This window comes from Acanthochromis polyacanthus, chromosome 13 (genome assembly GCF_021347895.1).
Source record: "Acanthochromis polyacanthus isolate Apoly-LR-REF ecotype Palm Island chromosome 13, KAUST_Apoly_ChrSc, whole genome shotgun sequence".
In the NCBI taxonomy this organism is placed as follows: Eukaryota; Metazoa; Chordata; class Actinopteri; family Pomacentridae; genus Acanthochromis; species Acanthochromis polyacanthus.
In genome coordinates, this window is record NC_067125.1 from 18,781,869 (window position 1) to 18,798,503 (window position 16,635).

Genomic DNA, 16,635 nt, shown 5'->3' on the forward strand with positions numbered 1-16,635 from the left:
GCTGAGGTTAACTGGTGATTCTAAATTGTCCATATGAGTGAATGTGAGTGAGTTTGTTTGTCTCTATGTGTAGCCCTGGGATAGACTCCAGCCCCCTGCAACCCTAATGAGGAATAAGGGATGCATAGATAACAGATGATGGATATCATATTTTACATTTTCATTCTGTGAGATGCCACAGCGGACTTGCCTCCATTGTTACACACAGATAATAGTTAATTAAATGATGGATGATAAAACAGTTGGTGACTGTTGGTCAAATTGTTTTATTGCCTCTTAATGACATGTTTGTGTCATGACTTTAAAAACTCACCAAAACATTGTATAGACTAAATTTACCATCTGCATTTCCATAAGAAAACATCATTTTACAAAGCACACAACAAAAGGATTTATCAAAAATATCTCCCTGTCTAAATAAACTCAGTGCTATGTCTCTCATATTTTGTTTTTTTCTTCTGGCCACTGCATACAATATGAATTATTTTAACATAAAGGATTGACTGATTTATTTGAGTGTCTTGTAGCCACTGACTAATATTACAAAAATTCAACAAGAAGACATTAAAAACATAACTTATTTCTTCACTGCAGCCACATAACAAAACACAAACATGAAACACAAAAGATCAAAAATACATTTTTTAAACTTCAGGGGATGTGAATCAGGCTTTCACAGTGTTGCTGAGGTCTGCATGTTCTGGAGCAGCGACCAGATAAGAAACAAGGATTCCCTGATGTGTTTGTTGAAGGGAGCAGACATCCTTTCATCACATGTTGACGCTTTAGTCAGATCACATTTCTTCAGCTGCTCTTCATGCAGGTGGTGTCAGTGTTGTGGCTGCAGCGTTGACCGTGAACGCTGCTATGCTGATTTGACGCTTCACTTCTTCCCAGGCCTTCTCTGGGTCAGCTGAGTTCTCAATGTCAAACAATGCATCGTAGATCCCAGGGAAAGACTCCCCTGCATATTTATTATGGCTGCTGGGAGCAAAAATCACATGCCTGAAACAGGAGAGATGAGGAGAGGGGGGCTGTTACATTCAGAAATGCACTGGAGGTGCTCCAGATGAAACATTTGTGTGGTATTTTAAAAACAAATTCACAAGGGATAAAAGTAAAGAACAGGAAAAATGTTTTCCAGAAGCTCTTCAGTCATAGAATTTTTTTAAAACTTTTTTTATTCATTAAACTGAGAAACAGTCATGTATACTGATTATGCAATTATGCAGGTAATCAAAAGGATAAAATTAGTAACAAATCTTTAGAAGCTTTGTTGTGTATCTGCTGTCTGTTTTAGAGTCAAAGGAATGTGGTCAAACTTCCAGTATTTCATTCTGTTAGAAGGAAGAGTGAAAACATCTGTGCAAACACCAAATTCAACTCTAAGGAATACACTGTAAAAAAAAATGTGCTTCTGGGAGGCCTTAAAAAAGTACAAAAAACCCCAAGAGAAATCAGAAACAAATTTCTGCTATTGAAAATTGTGGTTATTTTTCAGACACATCTTTTCAGGGTAATCTGACCTCTTCTGGCCTTTTAGGTAAAACAAAAGAATCACTTTGGGTAAAGGAGTCAAAACCAGACTGCTTAGTTTTATAGAAAACTACAAGTCAAAAAGGTTGTCAGCTGCTGCATGAATCAGTGATTCCAGGGATTAAATACATATTTGTGTATTAAATTTAGTTGTGATAATATTGCAAAGTTACAGATGCAGGTATAATAAATGCTAGAATGAGATTTGTACAAATTAAGAGTGAATCCAGGGATGCTGAGTTATATTTTACTGACTATAACAAGTCAAACACGACCCAAACTAACCTGTAGAAGGGTCTTCCAGGTAAGCCCAGAGGGTCTATGAAGGCTCTCTCCAAGTACATGAGTTGATCGTTCATGATGCGAACCTGCAAAGGACTGATGCACAAACACACACATTAAATACTATTACACTTTCAGCTGCCTTTCACACTCATGTCCCAACTGAACACACATTTTGATGAATATATAAACTACAGAATGTAGATCAGCATATTTCAGCATTTGTTTAGACACGTGAAATGTGTGAAATGTTAAACACACTCTTACTCTGCTGTGTTGAGAGTCTCAAGGCGCTCATGGAAACCTGTGGCTGCAGCTGTGAAGTTCTCCACTGCAGAAAACAGGGAATCTAGGGAAAATGGACAGAAATACATCAGTATCGGGCACCAAGTGGACTCGTATGATCTCATTTCTGATTCTAATGGGTCATAATCAACTCACCAAACGAAACGCCGTACATCTCCATCTCCTCCGGGTTCTTCTGTGCCAGCTGTGCGATGCTCTGAGCGTACTTCCTCAGTGAGTCTGCATACTGGTTCACATCCAGAGGCAGCAGCTGGGAGTCAGCCAACAGGAAGATGAGTCCACCTCTCACCTGGGCCACCGCTCGAAGCCTCCTGAAGGAAGGGTCGTAGAACTTCTCCACGATCTCGAAGGTTTCGTACACGCTGTGATAGACTGGATAGCTGCTGTATCGCTCTGTTTTCTGAGTGGACACACAGCATTTCACTGAGTCTGTGGATGCTCACAGCTGTATTAACCATAAACAGCCTCGTCTTTCTCTCTAAATCTAAATCTTCATTTTTAAATCTTTAGGTTCAGACAGAAGTCACAGTGTGACAGCAATGAATTCAATTAGAAAACAGCAGCTTTGGTCATCCTTAGTCAACATGTTTGAATCCAAAGCCTGAACCAAACTGAGGCACTGCACAAATAAATAGAATGATTTATGAGTATGCACAGATAGAAGCAAAGCTGTCTCAGTGGCACACAGAAGCTATAAACACATGACAAAACCTACATTAAAGAGGAACAGAGTAATGTTTATGTAGATAAAACCTGAAAGCTTGTCTCACCTTGTTCTTCGTGTATCTGGCTCTGCCTGCCGCGATTCCCAAACGGATAAAATAGGCCTCAAAATCGCTGCCTGACCCGAGTTTACTGATCCTACAGAGCAAAAGAGAGGAGGACACACAGATTCAGTGATTCGTTTGATTATTTCTTGATTGTTTCATTGATTAGCTGAAAATGACCAAAATGCTTTATGATGAAAACTTTTCGTACGTTTAGTATTAAAACTGAAACATGTCAGGTCAGATCACTGTTACCTATACAGAACATTTAAAACGACAGACATTGACCCAAAGTGAACTACACAGAGAAAAGTAATATTATTGTTCCAAATTTGTGACTAATTGAAAAATAAATATAAATGTGCATTCTGGAAAAGTCATCACATCTAACTCTCGCCATGGATTTTTTTCCATTTGTAGTTTCTCATCTGATGGGTAAAAAGCCTTGTGACTGGTCCAGATTTCCCGTCATGGCCTAGGTTTTTCTACCTATAAAGAGGAGGTGCAGAAGTCTAGTGTCCTTTCAGACTACTTCAAACAGAAGTAGTTGGAGAGGTCAAAGGTTAAAGGTCAGAGTATGGGAGCTGTGGCTGATGATGGCTACAAATACTGCCTACTCTATTTTTAACACCATGCAATCTTAAACACAATACAAATTTAGTTTATAACAAAACAGAAAGACAAGATGGAGGAGGGTTTTTACATCGTGTCTCAGAAAGACAACATAATTCTTGGTTTCATGTCCTTTCTCTCATTTCAAATCTGTGCTGTTTTGTCTCCTACTTACTTTTTTTGCAGCATTGCTCTCATAGATGCTGAAACTTTATAATGCTTTTAAACTTGTTGGTTTTATTCCTGATTATTGTACTTTTTTTTTTTTTTTTAAGTTAATGCTAGTAAAGCTTTGCACCTGGGTGCATCACGATCGTTTGTCCAGTTGTCCCTCTTATGCCAGCTGTCATACAGAGACATTCCATCCTCTCCTTCTTCTGGACTGGCTATCTACACAAAAACACAGGAAGAAAGACGTGGGGACGAGGTGGAGAGAAGTAATTCAGGATAAGAGAATTCATAAAGTAGTATTTGCTTGTTTCAGTTTCAGCTGTGTGTTTGAATCTGCTCACCTGCTTGGTGAGGTCGTACACCAAAGTGTGCAGAGATGGAGTGCAGTCGACCCTCAGTGTGTACATGCCTGGAATTTAAAGAAACGTGCCAAATAAAAGCAAATAAAGACTTAAATAGTTTGCTGTTGCTAATTTATTCAGGATATCAAGCTGCACACACATATACACACTTACCCTCTATAGCAGAGTCTGCATTGATGTAGGTCACTGCTCTCTCCTGCAGCAGTTTGGCATTATCCTGTTGACAAAAATGAAGCGTTGTCAGTGTGTCAGTGCTTACATGTGTGGGTGTGTTAGTGTATAACTTTCCTTTAGAAAGAGCCTGAAGGGCGTAGCATTTTTTATTTTTTATTTTTCACAATAGTCTTATCTACGCGAGTTACGTTACTAACGCTGTGGGTTATACGGCCAGTGGGCGTAACACATGAGAGAGAATGGCGTAAAGTGGGATGCTTACGGTGGAAAAAATTTTATCAGGACTGGTATGTTTGTCAGTTTAACAACCTAATGATCTGTCTGTTAAAACGTGGTGGAAAAAGGTTCGCGTCGGGATGACGGCAATAACCGGAATAACAGGCACTGTATGTTTTACTGCGTGAGCCTCAATAAAGACGTTTTGAGTTGAAACCGCCATACTAGTCTTGAAGTCCTTCCAGAGGGGGATCACGAAGCTGCAGAAGATGGCTTCGTGAGGGACTGGACAGTTAGTGCGTATGTGGTACCTCGGCCCATTCTGTAGAACCCAGCAGTCCAAACTCCTCTGCATCCCAGCTGGCAAATATTATAGTCCTCCTCGGCCTCCAGCCTAAACACACACATGCACACACTGAGTACTGACACCATTATTGAATTATTCATTCACTTATGTCCAAAATCTCACCTTTACTGAGCAGCCTGCCTGCACTCCTGACAGTTTCGTGCACAACCGCAGCTCCAGACATGGGATCAATTCCTCCAAACACCCAGGCATCGCGGTGCCCTCCCAGGATCACATATCTGTCTACACAAACCCACCAAACAACACACATTAAAAGAGGAACTACTTTATTGTATACTTCCTAATTTCAGACAGTTTCTCCAGATTGACATAAACAAAACATGCATGCAGGACTCGGTTTTATTCTGCTATTTCAACACTAAAATCTACACATAATCGATGTTGCTTGTTTTGATTGTGTGTAAAATGTAGCAGAATGAAAGGTTGAATTTCTTTCTTGTACCTGGCTCCAGAGCTCCTCTAATCCTTCCAATCACATTATAGATCCTGGTTACCTGGTTGTTTGTGTAGATGTTCATACGCACCTTCCTGAGACAGACAGATTGAGAATTTAGAGACACACAGTCCAGAAAAACAGAGATATAAAGACATAGAAAGAGATAAACAGATGAGTAGAATACTATTTAGCACAAGAGAAGCAGACTTTGGGGATAGAAACTGCACAAAAAGTTATAATATTCCTGAAAGACTTGAAGTTTGCTTTACGATTCACAGCAGCTGAAAAACAAATCTTGTTTTTATTTCATGCAGTGGCAGAGAGGGAGTGCAGGGACAAGACATGCATCGCTCTCACACTGCTGCATACAACCCAGAGGAAATTTTTACTGCTCAATCATGTCTTAAAGAGACAACAATGTGATTCTCACCTTGTTGCTCCTAAAGCATTTTAGGAGCAACAAGGTGAGATCAGTTTGAGACATACTTGAGACCTGAGTGAGACTACAGTTGAGACATGAATGAGAAATAGTTCCTATGTCTCCCCTTGTTGCTCCTAAAATGCTTTAGGAGCAACAAGATGAAACCAGACTGTGAGACCTATTTGAGAATCAGTTTTATGTCTCAATGATAGCTACCATGGAGCATTGCAATGCTGGAGCTCCTACGTGAGACTCACTCATTCACACCTCAACATGAGCATGACAGACCTGGGATCGAACCCCAACCTTCTCGGTGCAAGATGGCCACTCTACCCACTGAGCTACACCACCCTATGTATAGACCATCATGCACACACACACCTTACAAAAGCTGCAACAAATAAGAAGTTGCCAGGATACAGCCTAAACATCTTGAGGCACTTATAATAATATATGGTGACTTCAATCATGTCACCCTCTCCTCCCACTTGACTGGATTTATCATTCTAAACAACACGGATCATCCACTCATAATATCGTGATGGACCTCTCTCTTGACTGCAGGATGGAAAGATATAGAAGATCTTTGTAACCACAGTGATCAGGCTTTATAATTCTATAGCAAATAGTAGATGAGCTGACAGACAAATGAATTTCCATTTTGGGATGAATAAAGTAATCTGAATCTTTATTAATTCATTAAAAAAATATCATGTGGATTACAATAAAGTCAACATGATAGATGATTAAAAACAACCAAAACGTTGATCTGAGTCTGAGAATTCAATGAGCACTTGTGGAGATCTCTTCATTTGTTCTCTCTGAGCTTAGTATGAGATGCATGAACTGAAGCTGGGATGAGAATAGATGGAGTTCTTAGAGAGAGCTCTCTGATTTCTTTGCCTGAGATCACAGAGAGACACAAAAGTTGAGAAACTCTGAGAATTATATTAGAGCTTGTTGGGATCTCTTCTGAAACTTTAAAGGAGACTAAACTGAGATTTAGTGCATCTTATTGCTCTGGAGAAAAAAATGAGACACAGGAGAAATAAACCTTAGCCTCAGTTTGGTGTCACACAGATCTCAAAGTTGTCTAGGAGAAGTAAATGAAACATTTTTGAGATCTCTTTTTGAACTTTCTCTTCCTCTGGGAAGTTCTTTTATTAAATATTTTCACCTCTAAATTCAGCTCTACTGAGTAAATAACCCACAGTTGATTCTATTTCTCGTTTGGGGGTACTTGCTCCTGAAAATACCAAAACAGTTGCAACTATTTAAAAGCACCAAAGAGTGACGTTATTGATGTTGCATATGGGTGCTCGATTTGTGCAGCGTCATATGAGAATGTGCATGTATATCTGCACACACACAGGAGACACAAGGGCCTCCATTGTGCCTCACTTGGCTACTTTCCAGTGGGTCACGCAATCTGAACAAGGGCAACAAAAGGAGGGAGATAATTTAAACACTACAACAGAGAGTGAAGAGAGGAGTGAAGAGGAGCGAGGTTTGTTTAGAAGATAGATGAAGGATGAGGAAATCACTTCATCACTGGGTGAAGTGGACACAAGTGGACACTTTGATGGGATGAAGGCTTTAGCAAAGCACTTACTGGCTCTTGAAGTCATCCATAAAGCCCGGACCAATCATGTAGGAGACATTCAGAGCCCCTTTCCAGTTATTGGGTGGAATCTCTCCTCCCATGTTCCTGTTGAATGGTGAATATAAAAAAATTGTAGTTTTATGTCCTGATTTAAAAATTGAAGTTTTTAAAATAGCAATGCTCTGACTGGAGCTAAACGGCATCAAGAGTTTTGAAAGAAAAGTACTTCAGCAGATGGATTGCATCATGGAAGCCAATTGGATGCACGGGGATCTTGGGGAGTCCCACTCCATCCTCCAGGCTGAATCTGTGGGTGTATTCTGTAAGAGAGGAGCCATAAAGTCTCAGATTCTTTTTAAACACACTCATACAGACTCTAGCAAACGGGCATGCACACCTTTAGCGGGATACCCTGGTGTCAGAGGGTCTCCTGCTCCGTTCAGATTCAGAACATTTCCTCTCTGAGCTCCTCCACCTGGCAGGTTCCAGCCATCAGGGTAGGGCTGCACACAAACACATTTTAAAAGGCCAAATCCACCAACTGCATTAGAACACAGGATTAAATTAGCTACAGAGGCTGTAGAGATTCTCAAATGTTTTATTTTCTCCAATCATGACGTTGCAGTGGTCACAGAATGAATTGTTTGTAGATGTGTCGTTGCATTACAGCTTGTTTGAACTGTACCTGGACTCCAGCAGCCCAGTAATCTGCAGGGTCTGAGAACATAATGATCCCCTTCGCTCCTGCTAATATGGCGTTCTTCACCTGGCAGACAAACAGAATGTGAGATTTTGATGACGTATTTTCTGTCTGTGTGGACATTATGGTGTTGTGATAAATACTCCCAGAGCACTAATGACTGACTTGACGCTATAGATAGAAAGAAGTATGAAGATAAAAGCAGAAAAAAAGCAAAGTGCAATGACCGAATATGCTAGAAGTTCAGATTCTTCCCACCTTATTGCCTCTGAAAATTTTCCCATATCGGACAATGACAATCTTCCCAGTAACATTGATGCCCATCTGCCTCTCTAACTGGAAAAAGTCCTCTGTGCGGCCATAATTCACGTACACCAGATCCCCCTGGAGACAAAGGTGTAAAGAGGAGTGATCTTGGGTTCCGAAATATGGGTTCTGTAAAGCGTTATGAGACAATTTGACCTGAATTGAATTGAATTGTTTTAGCTTTTCGATTCTTTGTTTATGTGCATATTTGTACCTCTGGTTGTCCTTTGGCAGCATAAGCGCTGTACGGAGGCACGATGTTGGGAATGTCCTCATAACCCTGCGGAACCGGCTCAGCCAAGGAAGACTTAAAAACCTGAGAAAGCAAAAACGAGATGATGCCAAACTAAGTTAGCCTGAATTTAATGAGATATCAGTTCTTTATCTATAGTAAATGCTGCAAATCTCTCTAGTACACACGTGGACAAAATTGTTGGTACCCCTCAGTTAAAGAAGGAAAAACCCACAATTCTCACTGAAATCACTTGAAACTCACAAAGGTAACAATAAATAAAAATTTATTGAAAATTAAATAATCAAAAACAGCCATTACTTTTGAATTGTTGATTAACATAATTATTTAAAAAAAAACTAATGAAACAGGCCTGGACAAAAATGATGGTACCTCTATAAAAGCTTGAAAACTATTTGACCAGAGTGACATGATTAACTCAGGTGTGTCATTTAATTGACATCACAGGTGTTTCCAAACTCATAATCAGTCAGTCTGCCTATTTAAAGGGAGACAAGTAGTCACCCTGCTGTTTGGTGAAAAGGTGTGTACCACACTGAACATGGACAACAGAAAGCGAAGGAGAGAATTGTCCCAGGACATCCGAAAAAAAATTATAGACAAACATCTCAAAGGTAAAGGCTATAAGACCATCTCTAAACAGCTTGAAGTTCCTGTGACAACAGTGGCTCATATTATTCAGAAGTTCAAGACCCACAGGACAGTAGCCAACCTCCCTGGACGTGGCCGCAAGAGGAAAATTGATGACAAATTGAAGAGACGGATCGTTGGAATTGTATCCAAAGAGCCCAGAGCAACCTCCAAAGAAATTAAAGGTGAACTCCAAGGCCAAGGTACATCAGTGTCAGATGGCACCATTCGTCGTTGTTTGAGCCAAAGTGGACTTCATGGGAGACGACCAAGGAGGACACCACTGCTGAAAAAAACTCATAAAAAAGCCAGACTGGAATTTGCAAAAATGCATGTTGGCAAGCCACAAAGCTTCTGGGAGAATGTCCTTTGGACAGATGAGACCAAACTGGAGCTTTTTGGTAAGGCACATCAACTCTATGTTCGTAGACTCAAAAACCAAGCATACGAAGAAAAGAACACTGTCCCTACGGTGAAACATGGAGGAGGCTCAGTAATGTTTTGGGGCTGCTTTGCTGCATCTGGCACAGGGTGTCTTGAAAGTGTGCAAGGTACGATGAAATCTGAAGACTATCAAGGCATTCTGGAGAGAAATGTGCTGCCTAGTGTCAGAAAGCTTGGTCTCAGTCGCAGGTCATGGGTCTTCCAACAGGACAACGATCCAAAACACACAGCCAAAAACACCCAAGAATGGCTGAGAGAAAAGCGTTGGACTATTCTAAAGTGGCCTTCTATGAGCCCAGATCTGAATCCCATTGAACATATGTGGAAGGAGCTGAAACATGCCATTTGGAGAAGACACCCATCAAACCTGAGACAACTGGAGCTGTTTGCTCATGAGGAGTGGGCCAAAATACCTGTTGACAGCTGCAGAACGCTCATTGACAAATACAGAAATCGTTTAATTGCAGTGATTGCCTCAAAAGGTTGTGCAACAAAATATTAAGTTATGGGTACCATCATTTTTGTCCAGCCCTATTTCATTAGTTTGTTTTTTTAAATAATTATGTTAATCAACAATTCAAAAGTGATGGCTGATTTTGATTATTTAATTTTCAATAAATTATTTATTGTTACTTTTGTGAGTTTCAAGTGATTTCAGTGAGAATTGTGGGTTTTTCCTTCTTTAACTGAGGGGTACCAACAATTTTGTCCACGTGTGTAGATGAGCAAAAGGGGAAAATAAACACATTTACTCAAGGATTTTATATGTTGAGATGCATAGTATATACACACGTGGACAAAATTGTTGGTACTCCTCAGTTAAAGAAGGAAAACCCCACAATTCTCACTGAAATCACTTGAAACTCACAAAAGTAACAATAAATAAAAATTTATTGAAAATTAAATAATCAAAATCAGCCATCACTTTTGAACTGTTGATTAACATAATTATTAAAAAAAAAAAACTAATGAAATAGGGCTGGACAAAAATGATGGTACCCATAACTTAATATTTTGTTGCACAACCTTTTGAGGCAATCACTGCAATTAAACGATTTCTGTATTTGTCAATGAGCGTTCTGCAGCTGTCAACAGGTATTTTGGCCCACTCCTCATGAGCAAACAGCTCCAGTTGTCTCAGGTTTGATGGGTGTCTTCTCCAAATGGCATGTTTCAGCTCCTTCCACATATGTTCAATGGGATTCAGATCTGGGCTCATAGAAGGCCACTTTAGAATAGTCCAACGCTTTTCTCTCAGCCATTCTTGGGTGTTTTTGGCTGTGTGTTTTGGATCGTTGTCCTGTTGGAAAACCCATGACCTGCGACTGAGACAAAGCTTTCTGACAGTAGGCAGCACATTTCTCTCCAGAATGCCTTGATAGTCTTCAGATTTCATCATACCTTGCACACTTTCAAGACACCCTGTGCCAGATGCAGCAAAGCAGCCCCAAAACATTACTGAGCCTCCTCCATGTTTCACCGTAGGGACAGTGTTCTTTTCGTCGTATGCTTGGTCTTTGAGTCTATGAACATAGAGTTGATGTGCCTTACCAAAAAGCTCCAGTTTGGTCTCATCTGTCCAAAGGACATTCTCCCAGAAGCTTTGTGGCTTGTCAACATGCATTTTTGCAAATTCCAGTCTCGCTTTTTTATGAGTTTTTTTCAGCAGTGGTGTCCTCCTTGGTCGTCTCCCATGAAGTCCACTTTGGCTCAAACAACGACGAATGGTGCCATCTGACACTGATGTACCTTGGCCTTGGAGTTCACCTTTAATTTCTTTGGAGGTTGCTCTGGGCTCTTTGGATACAATTCCAACGATCCGTCTTCAATTTGTCATCAATTTTCCTCTTGCGGCCACGTCCAGGGAGGTTGGCTACTGTCCCGTGGGTCTTGAACTTCTGAATAATATGAGCCACTGTTGTCACAGGAACTTCAAGCTGTTTAGAGATGGTCTTATAGCCTTTACCTTTAAGATGTTTGTCTATAATTTTTTTTCGGATGTCCTGGGACAATTCTCTCCTTCGCTTTCTGTTGTCCATGTTCAGTGTGGTACACACCTTTTCACCAAACAGCAGGGTGACTACTTGTCTCCCTTTAAATAGGCAGACTGACTGATTATGAGTTTGGAAACACCTGTGATGTCAATTAAATGACACACCTGAGTTAATCATGTCACTCTGGTCAAATAGTTTTCAATCTTTTATAGAGGTACCATCATTTTTGTCCAGGCCTGTTTCATTAGTTTGTTTTTTTTAAATAATTATGTTAATCAACAATTCAAAAGTAATGGCTGTTTTTGATTATTTAATTTTCAATAAATTTTTATTTATTGTTACTTTTGTGAATTTCAAGTGATTTCAGTGAGAATTGTGGGTTTTTCCTTCTTTAACTGAGGAGTACCAACAATTTTGTCCACGTGTGTACATACAGGGGAATGTTGTAGATTTTACTCCGCTAAATTTATCTGACAACTTACAGATTTAGATTTTATGTACATAATACACTAAAAGAAAACGTAATACAAAAAAAAAATGTTTTGAGGAAACTATTTTCATTAGCAGTCCTCTTTCATGCCAAACTGTCAAACATTTCAAAGTTCCTGCTTGTCAAATGTGAAATTTGTTCCCATCTCTTGTGTTTTTTCTCAGTTCATTGTAATTATTGTCAATAGCTGGGTAGATCAAATGCTGTGAAGGCGATGGACTACTCTCAATATTTTCACAAGTAGCTAAGTAGTCATTCAGTGAAAGATGACTGTGCACTAACACCTGGTCACTGTGCCATTATCTGCAGGCATGAGACGCATGCAGTGGTATATCGCAAAACAAGGCCATAAAAGAACCTTGGACTTTTTGTGGTGCAGAAGAGTCGAAGGGTGACGAGGAGGCCGAGAGAGGAATGTGACCGTGAGTGATATCTGCATGCACGCTGCAACTTTTATCTCCCCAGACACACTGAGAAGTAGTCAGGGGTTCAGACTGAATCAATGCTATTGTTCCAGTGTGTGAGAAAATCACCATCCTTTAAGATCTTGGTGACATGGGGGTAGGTGTGAAGAATGGAGTGTTGCATCAGAGCATTTGAAGTGGTAAATTATGTAAGTGTCACAAAATGTGGGAAAATTGGTGCACTGAAAATACTTCCTAATTTGTTTCTCAACGTGAAAACAACACGTCCAAACAGTTATTTGAAACACTTTGGCAGCTGTGTCATAATCCAGATCACCTCAGGGTGAGACTAACATCCTAATACTATAATAGATGGGTGCAGACAATAGTGACAATACTGCACCAGAGACAAGTACAGGTTTTTCCAAGACATGTATGTACGTAAACTTACATGTGGGCAAAATGTAATTTACCAATCCTGTGCATTTCACTGTACATATGTATAGATGTATACTGTACCTCATTGCCAAGATGATCAACTATCGAGATGTAATTTGGTTGTGATTTGTTGGGATAGGACAACAGGACGTCATAGGGCACCATCTCCACTGAGTCTAATCCAAACTCCTGCCACTCGTTCTTGATCTGCTCGGCGTATTTCAAGTTTTGTTCTGTACCAGCCAGGTGGGGGAGGCGAGTGAACTTCCTGCGGGGGTTGTGAACAGTTAGAGCAGTGATGGATGCAGGAGAATATTAATGTTACTCTGTTTGGATGCCAAGAACAGCTGAGTTTAACATATGAGGAACATAATGCAAGCAAAGTTGTTTTCTGTAAATGTTACTTCAACTAAACACACCTTTATTCATATGTCTTGTCTCTCAGTTTTTGCTGTGTGTCAATGTTCGTGGCTCCAATTCAGTCTGACATATTTGGCATGTTTGGAAACTTTGGGATTCGAGACTTGAAAACAAGATCGTGAACAATTTTGGACTACCAGCATGGTTTGTGAGTGGGATTTGAGCAGTTGAGGCTGATGGTGGTTGGTGTTTCAGCATTACGTTAGGAATTGCTATGAAAGTGGAAACACTGGCCTGTTTATGGTGCATGAAAAATACGAGCATTGCCACAGTTGTTGAATCTATTCTTATGAAACCATGACTCTTATCCAGACATTGGTCTAACGCAAAAAATGGTGCACGATAGGATAACTGTCTCCTTTATGTGGACAGAAGGAAGGAGAATCAGTTTTCTTCCCTTGTAAAATCCACCCAGTAACGTAATTTGCTTTAGATTACATGCACTACTGCAAAGGAAGGCTTCATATATGGGTACACTGTCAAAAAGTACAAACTCTTAAAAAAAACCCTGCAATTTTATAGTAACTAGGACACCAAAGAATACAATGGAATACAGTAATATTTTGTAAAATAATCATTTTTGAGGGAAACATCTTAAAATAATAATAATTTTTATTATGAATCACAATAATATCATCATTATTAATTTTCTGTTAATGCAAGATTTTCATGTTAGTACACATCAGACATACATATTTATACACTGATTTTGCAATTTTATTGTCTTTTTTGTAGATTAAATATATGGAGAGAAAAGCTGTTGAATTAAAAGGAAATAATCCATTTTATTTTATTTTATTTTATTTTACAGTGTAGTTTCCCCCCCCCCCGTGTGCTTGTTTTTTGTTTTTACCTTAGATGCTCCCTGATTTTTTCTGTCTGCATTTCATCCAGAAACTCCTTCAGATACTTGCTGGAAGGTTTGTGGTTTTCAGTGTTTGGATGGGTGGGCCTTGAAAACCAGCCTACAATACACACACACGCACGCACGCACGCACGCACGCACGCACGCACGCACACACACACACACACACACACACACACACACACACACACACATGCATGCACATACATGCACAAATCATGCAAAGCAGATACAGTAGATAGAAACACAAAGTGGCGGACTTCAATCTACCAGAAACTCACTGTCCAGTTATTTTGGTCACTTAACAGAAGCTTGTCAATATAATATTTTAAAGGTTGTGGTTACAGGCAGCAAGTGTGGACCTGCTGTGAGCACGAAGCTGTGAAATGTGTCAAAGTGGTGACAAACTACAGCTCACACACACCTTCAAGAACGGCATTATGTAGATCTGTGGTTCAGTCGCTGTAACAGACTCCTTTTAAAGAAATCAACTAACTAAGCAATGTTTTTATCTTCTTGTAGTTTGCATTTACTTATGCCATCTCAGTCACTGCATTCAGTTTCATGAATACCTTTGTCAGTAGGTGACTTGCCATTAAAACAAACAGCAGAGCACACAGTCTGTATCACTTTGTGCTCACTTTCAGTTCCTGTTGTGTTCCTTACCTATGACGAAGCCCAGGAAAAACAAAGCTGTCACCACCACAACCCACCAGATCCAGCGGACCAGCCTGCTCTCCTTCCTCATTTTAAAGCTGTATGGACTCCCACTCAGCAACACGACGGACTCTGCAGGGCACACTTGCAGAGATAAAGAGAATCATTTGTTTAAGTAGAGCACAGTGAGGGGAATGGCAGAGTGAGATGGAGTGAGACAGAGAGGGGGGGGGGGGGGGGGTGGCTGAGCCTGTTTTGGTCAGAATGGAAAGTTGGAGAGCAGCACAAAGAGGGAGCCAGTTAATAGTGCTCTGCTCTGTCACTGGACTGACTGCTGTCTTGTGCACCTTGGCCGTTCCAGTGCTGACGCAGCATTACTCAACGTGAGACTGGACGGTCACCCTGAAGGCAGTTTTCTCCAAAGCACGCACGAGCTGAGAGACGATCCAAGAGTTGGGAGGGAGTTCCTGCAGAGTGGAACTGGATCAGCAGAAACTCTAAACTCTTAAGCTCGTGTGCAGAAGGTGTGTTTAGGTTTTAGAATGACAAAAAGATTAACAAGCTGTAAATTTTAGAAGATCATGTGAAGTTTACAGCTACAAAATACAGTAAAATACACCGATCAACCACAACATTATGACCACTGACAGGTGAATAACATCGATCATCTTATCACAATGCAATGTTCTGATGGGAAACCTTGAGTCCTGGCATTCATGTGGATGTTTGACATGTACCACCCACTTAAGCATTGCAGGTCAAGCACCCCCCACCTGCCAACATTTATTTATTTATTTCCAAAAAACGATCAGGCATAACCCTGCTGAAAAAATTCAGAGAAACCATTAGGCATATTCTATTGGTTTCTAATGATTCCTGATGGTTTGTAATGGTTTCTAATGGGTAGTTATGCTTTCCTAATGGTTAGTTTGTTTTTCTAATGGGATTATATTTTGTCCTACACAAATCTACAGGACTTTTACTAATAGTTCCTACAAAAGTCCAATGGTTCCTACAGGAGTCTAATGGTTTCTACAGGAATCTAATGTTTCCCACAGAAGTCTTAATGGTTCTTACAGGTGTTTTTATACCAGTCTAATGGTCACTATACAATGGTCTAGTGGTCACTACAGGGTGTTTTCTCTAATGGTTCCTATTGTGATGGGGGAACACAGATGTTATACCCTTCTTTAGCGATCACATCTTAGCTTTAATATTTATAAAATATAATATATATTCCATGATCACCTTTGGCTTTTTGCAGTTGAATTTGTGATTAAATCATATTTGGTCTCTTGTAATAAAATCTTTGTTCATGACTCATCCATCTAAGAGGAGGAAAAAGAAAAGAACACGATAGAGGCACTAACTACAAGAGAAATGCAGGTCTTTTATTGACAAACATACACACACAAAAAACACTTTCATTTCATTTTATTAGTATGTATTATTATTCATTGTATCATTTCATAGTATCATAGTATCGCTGGAAAGCAAATCTCGTTCCGAAATCGTGCGATAGCTCGCGAAATCTATCGTGCGATTTCGAAATGAGATTTGCTTTCAGCGTCCTGAGATTTGGATACAGACCACAACAAACAGCGATCGCCAAGTAATGTGGAGGTTTTCGTTCACTTCTCATCTCTACTATGTTGTGGGACACTCATTGAGACTATCCGAGCCGGTCAGTGTGGGGGAAAAAAGCACGTTAGGGTGGACTTTGACGCGGGGGGGCAAGTTGCCCCATGCTGAGCTGCTGGCTGAGCTGCTGGCTGAGCTGC

At 40.2% G+C, this 16,635-nt stretch overlaps 1 protein-coding gene across 1 annotated transcript; it reads right to left on the reverse strand.

Moving 5' to 3' along the window:
• Positions 1 to 246: 246 nt before the first annotated feature.
• Positions 247 to 15,065, reverse strand: naalad2 (N-acetylated alpha-linked acidic dipeptidase 2). Its single transcript, XM_051958323.1, has 20 exons — positions 14,864 to 15,065; positions 14,186 to 14,297; positions 12,994 to 13,180; positions 8,474 to 8,575; positions 8,212 to 8,337; positions 7,939 to 8,019; positions 7,651 to 7,756; positions 7,480 to 7,573; positions 7,263 to 7,358; positions 5,236 to 5,321; positions 4,896 to 5,015; positions 4,738 to 4,820; positions 4,190 to 4,253; positions 4,016 to 4,083; positions 3,802 to 3,893; positions 2,895 to 2,985; positions 2,260 to 2,524; positions 2,086 to 2,167; positions 1,822 to 1,914; positions 247 to 1,005 (listed from the first exon to the last, which is right to left on the reverse strand). Exons 1-20 carry the CDS (start codon positions 14,943 to 14,945, stop codon positions 816 to 818), a joined length of 2,220 nt encoding a protein of 739 aa, XP_051814283.1. The 5' UTR covers positions 14,946 to 15,065; the 3' UTR covers positions 247 to 815.
• Positions 15,066 to 16,635: the final 1,570 nt, after the last annotated feature.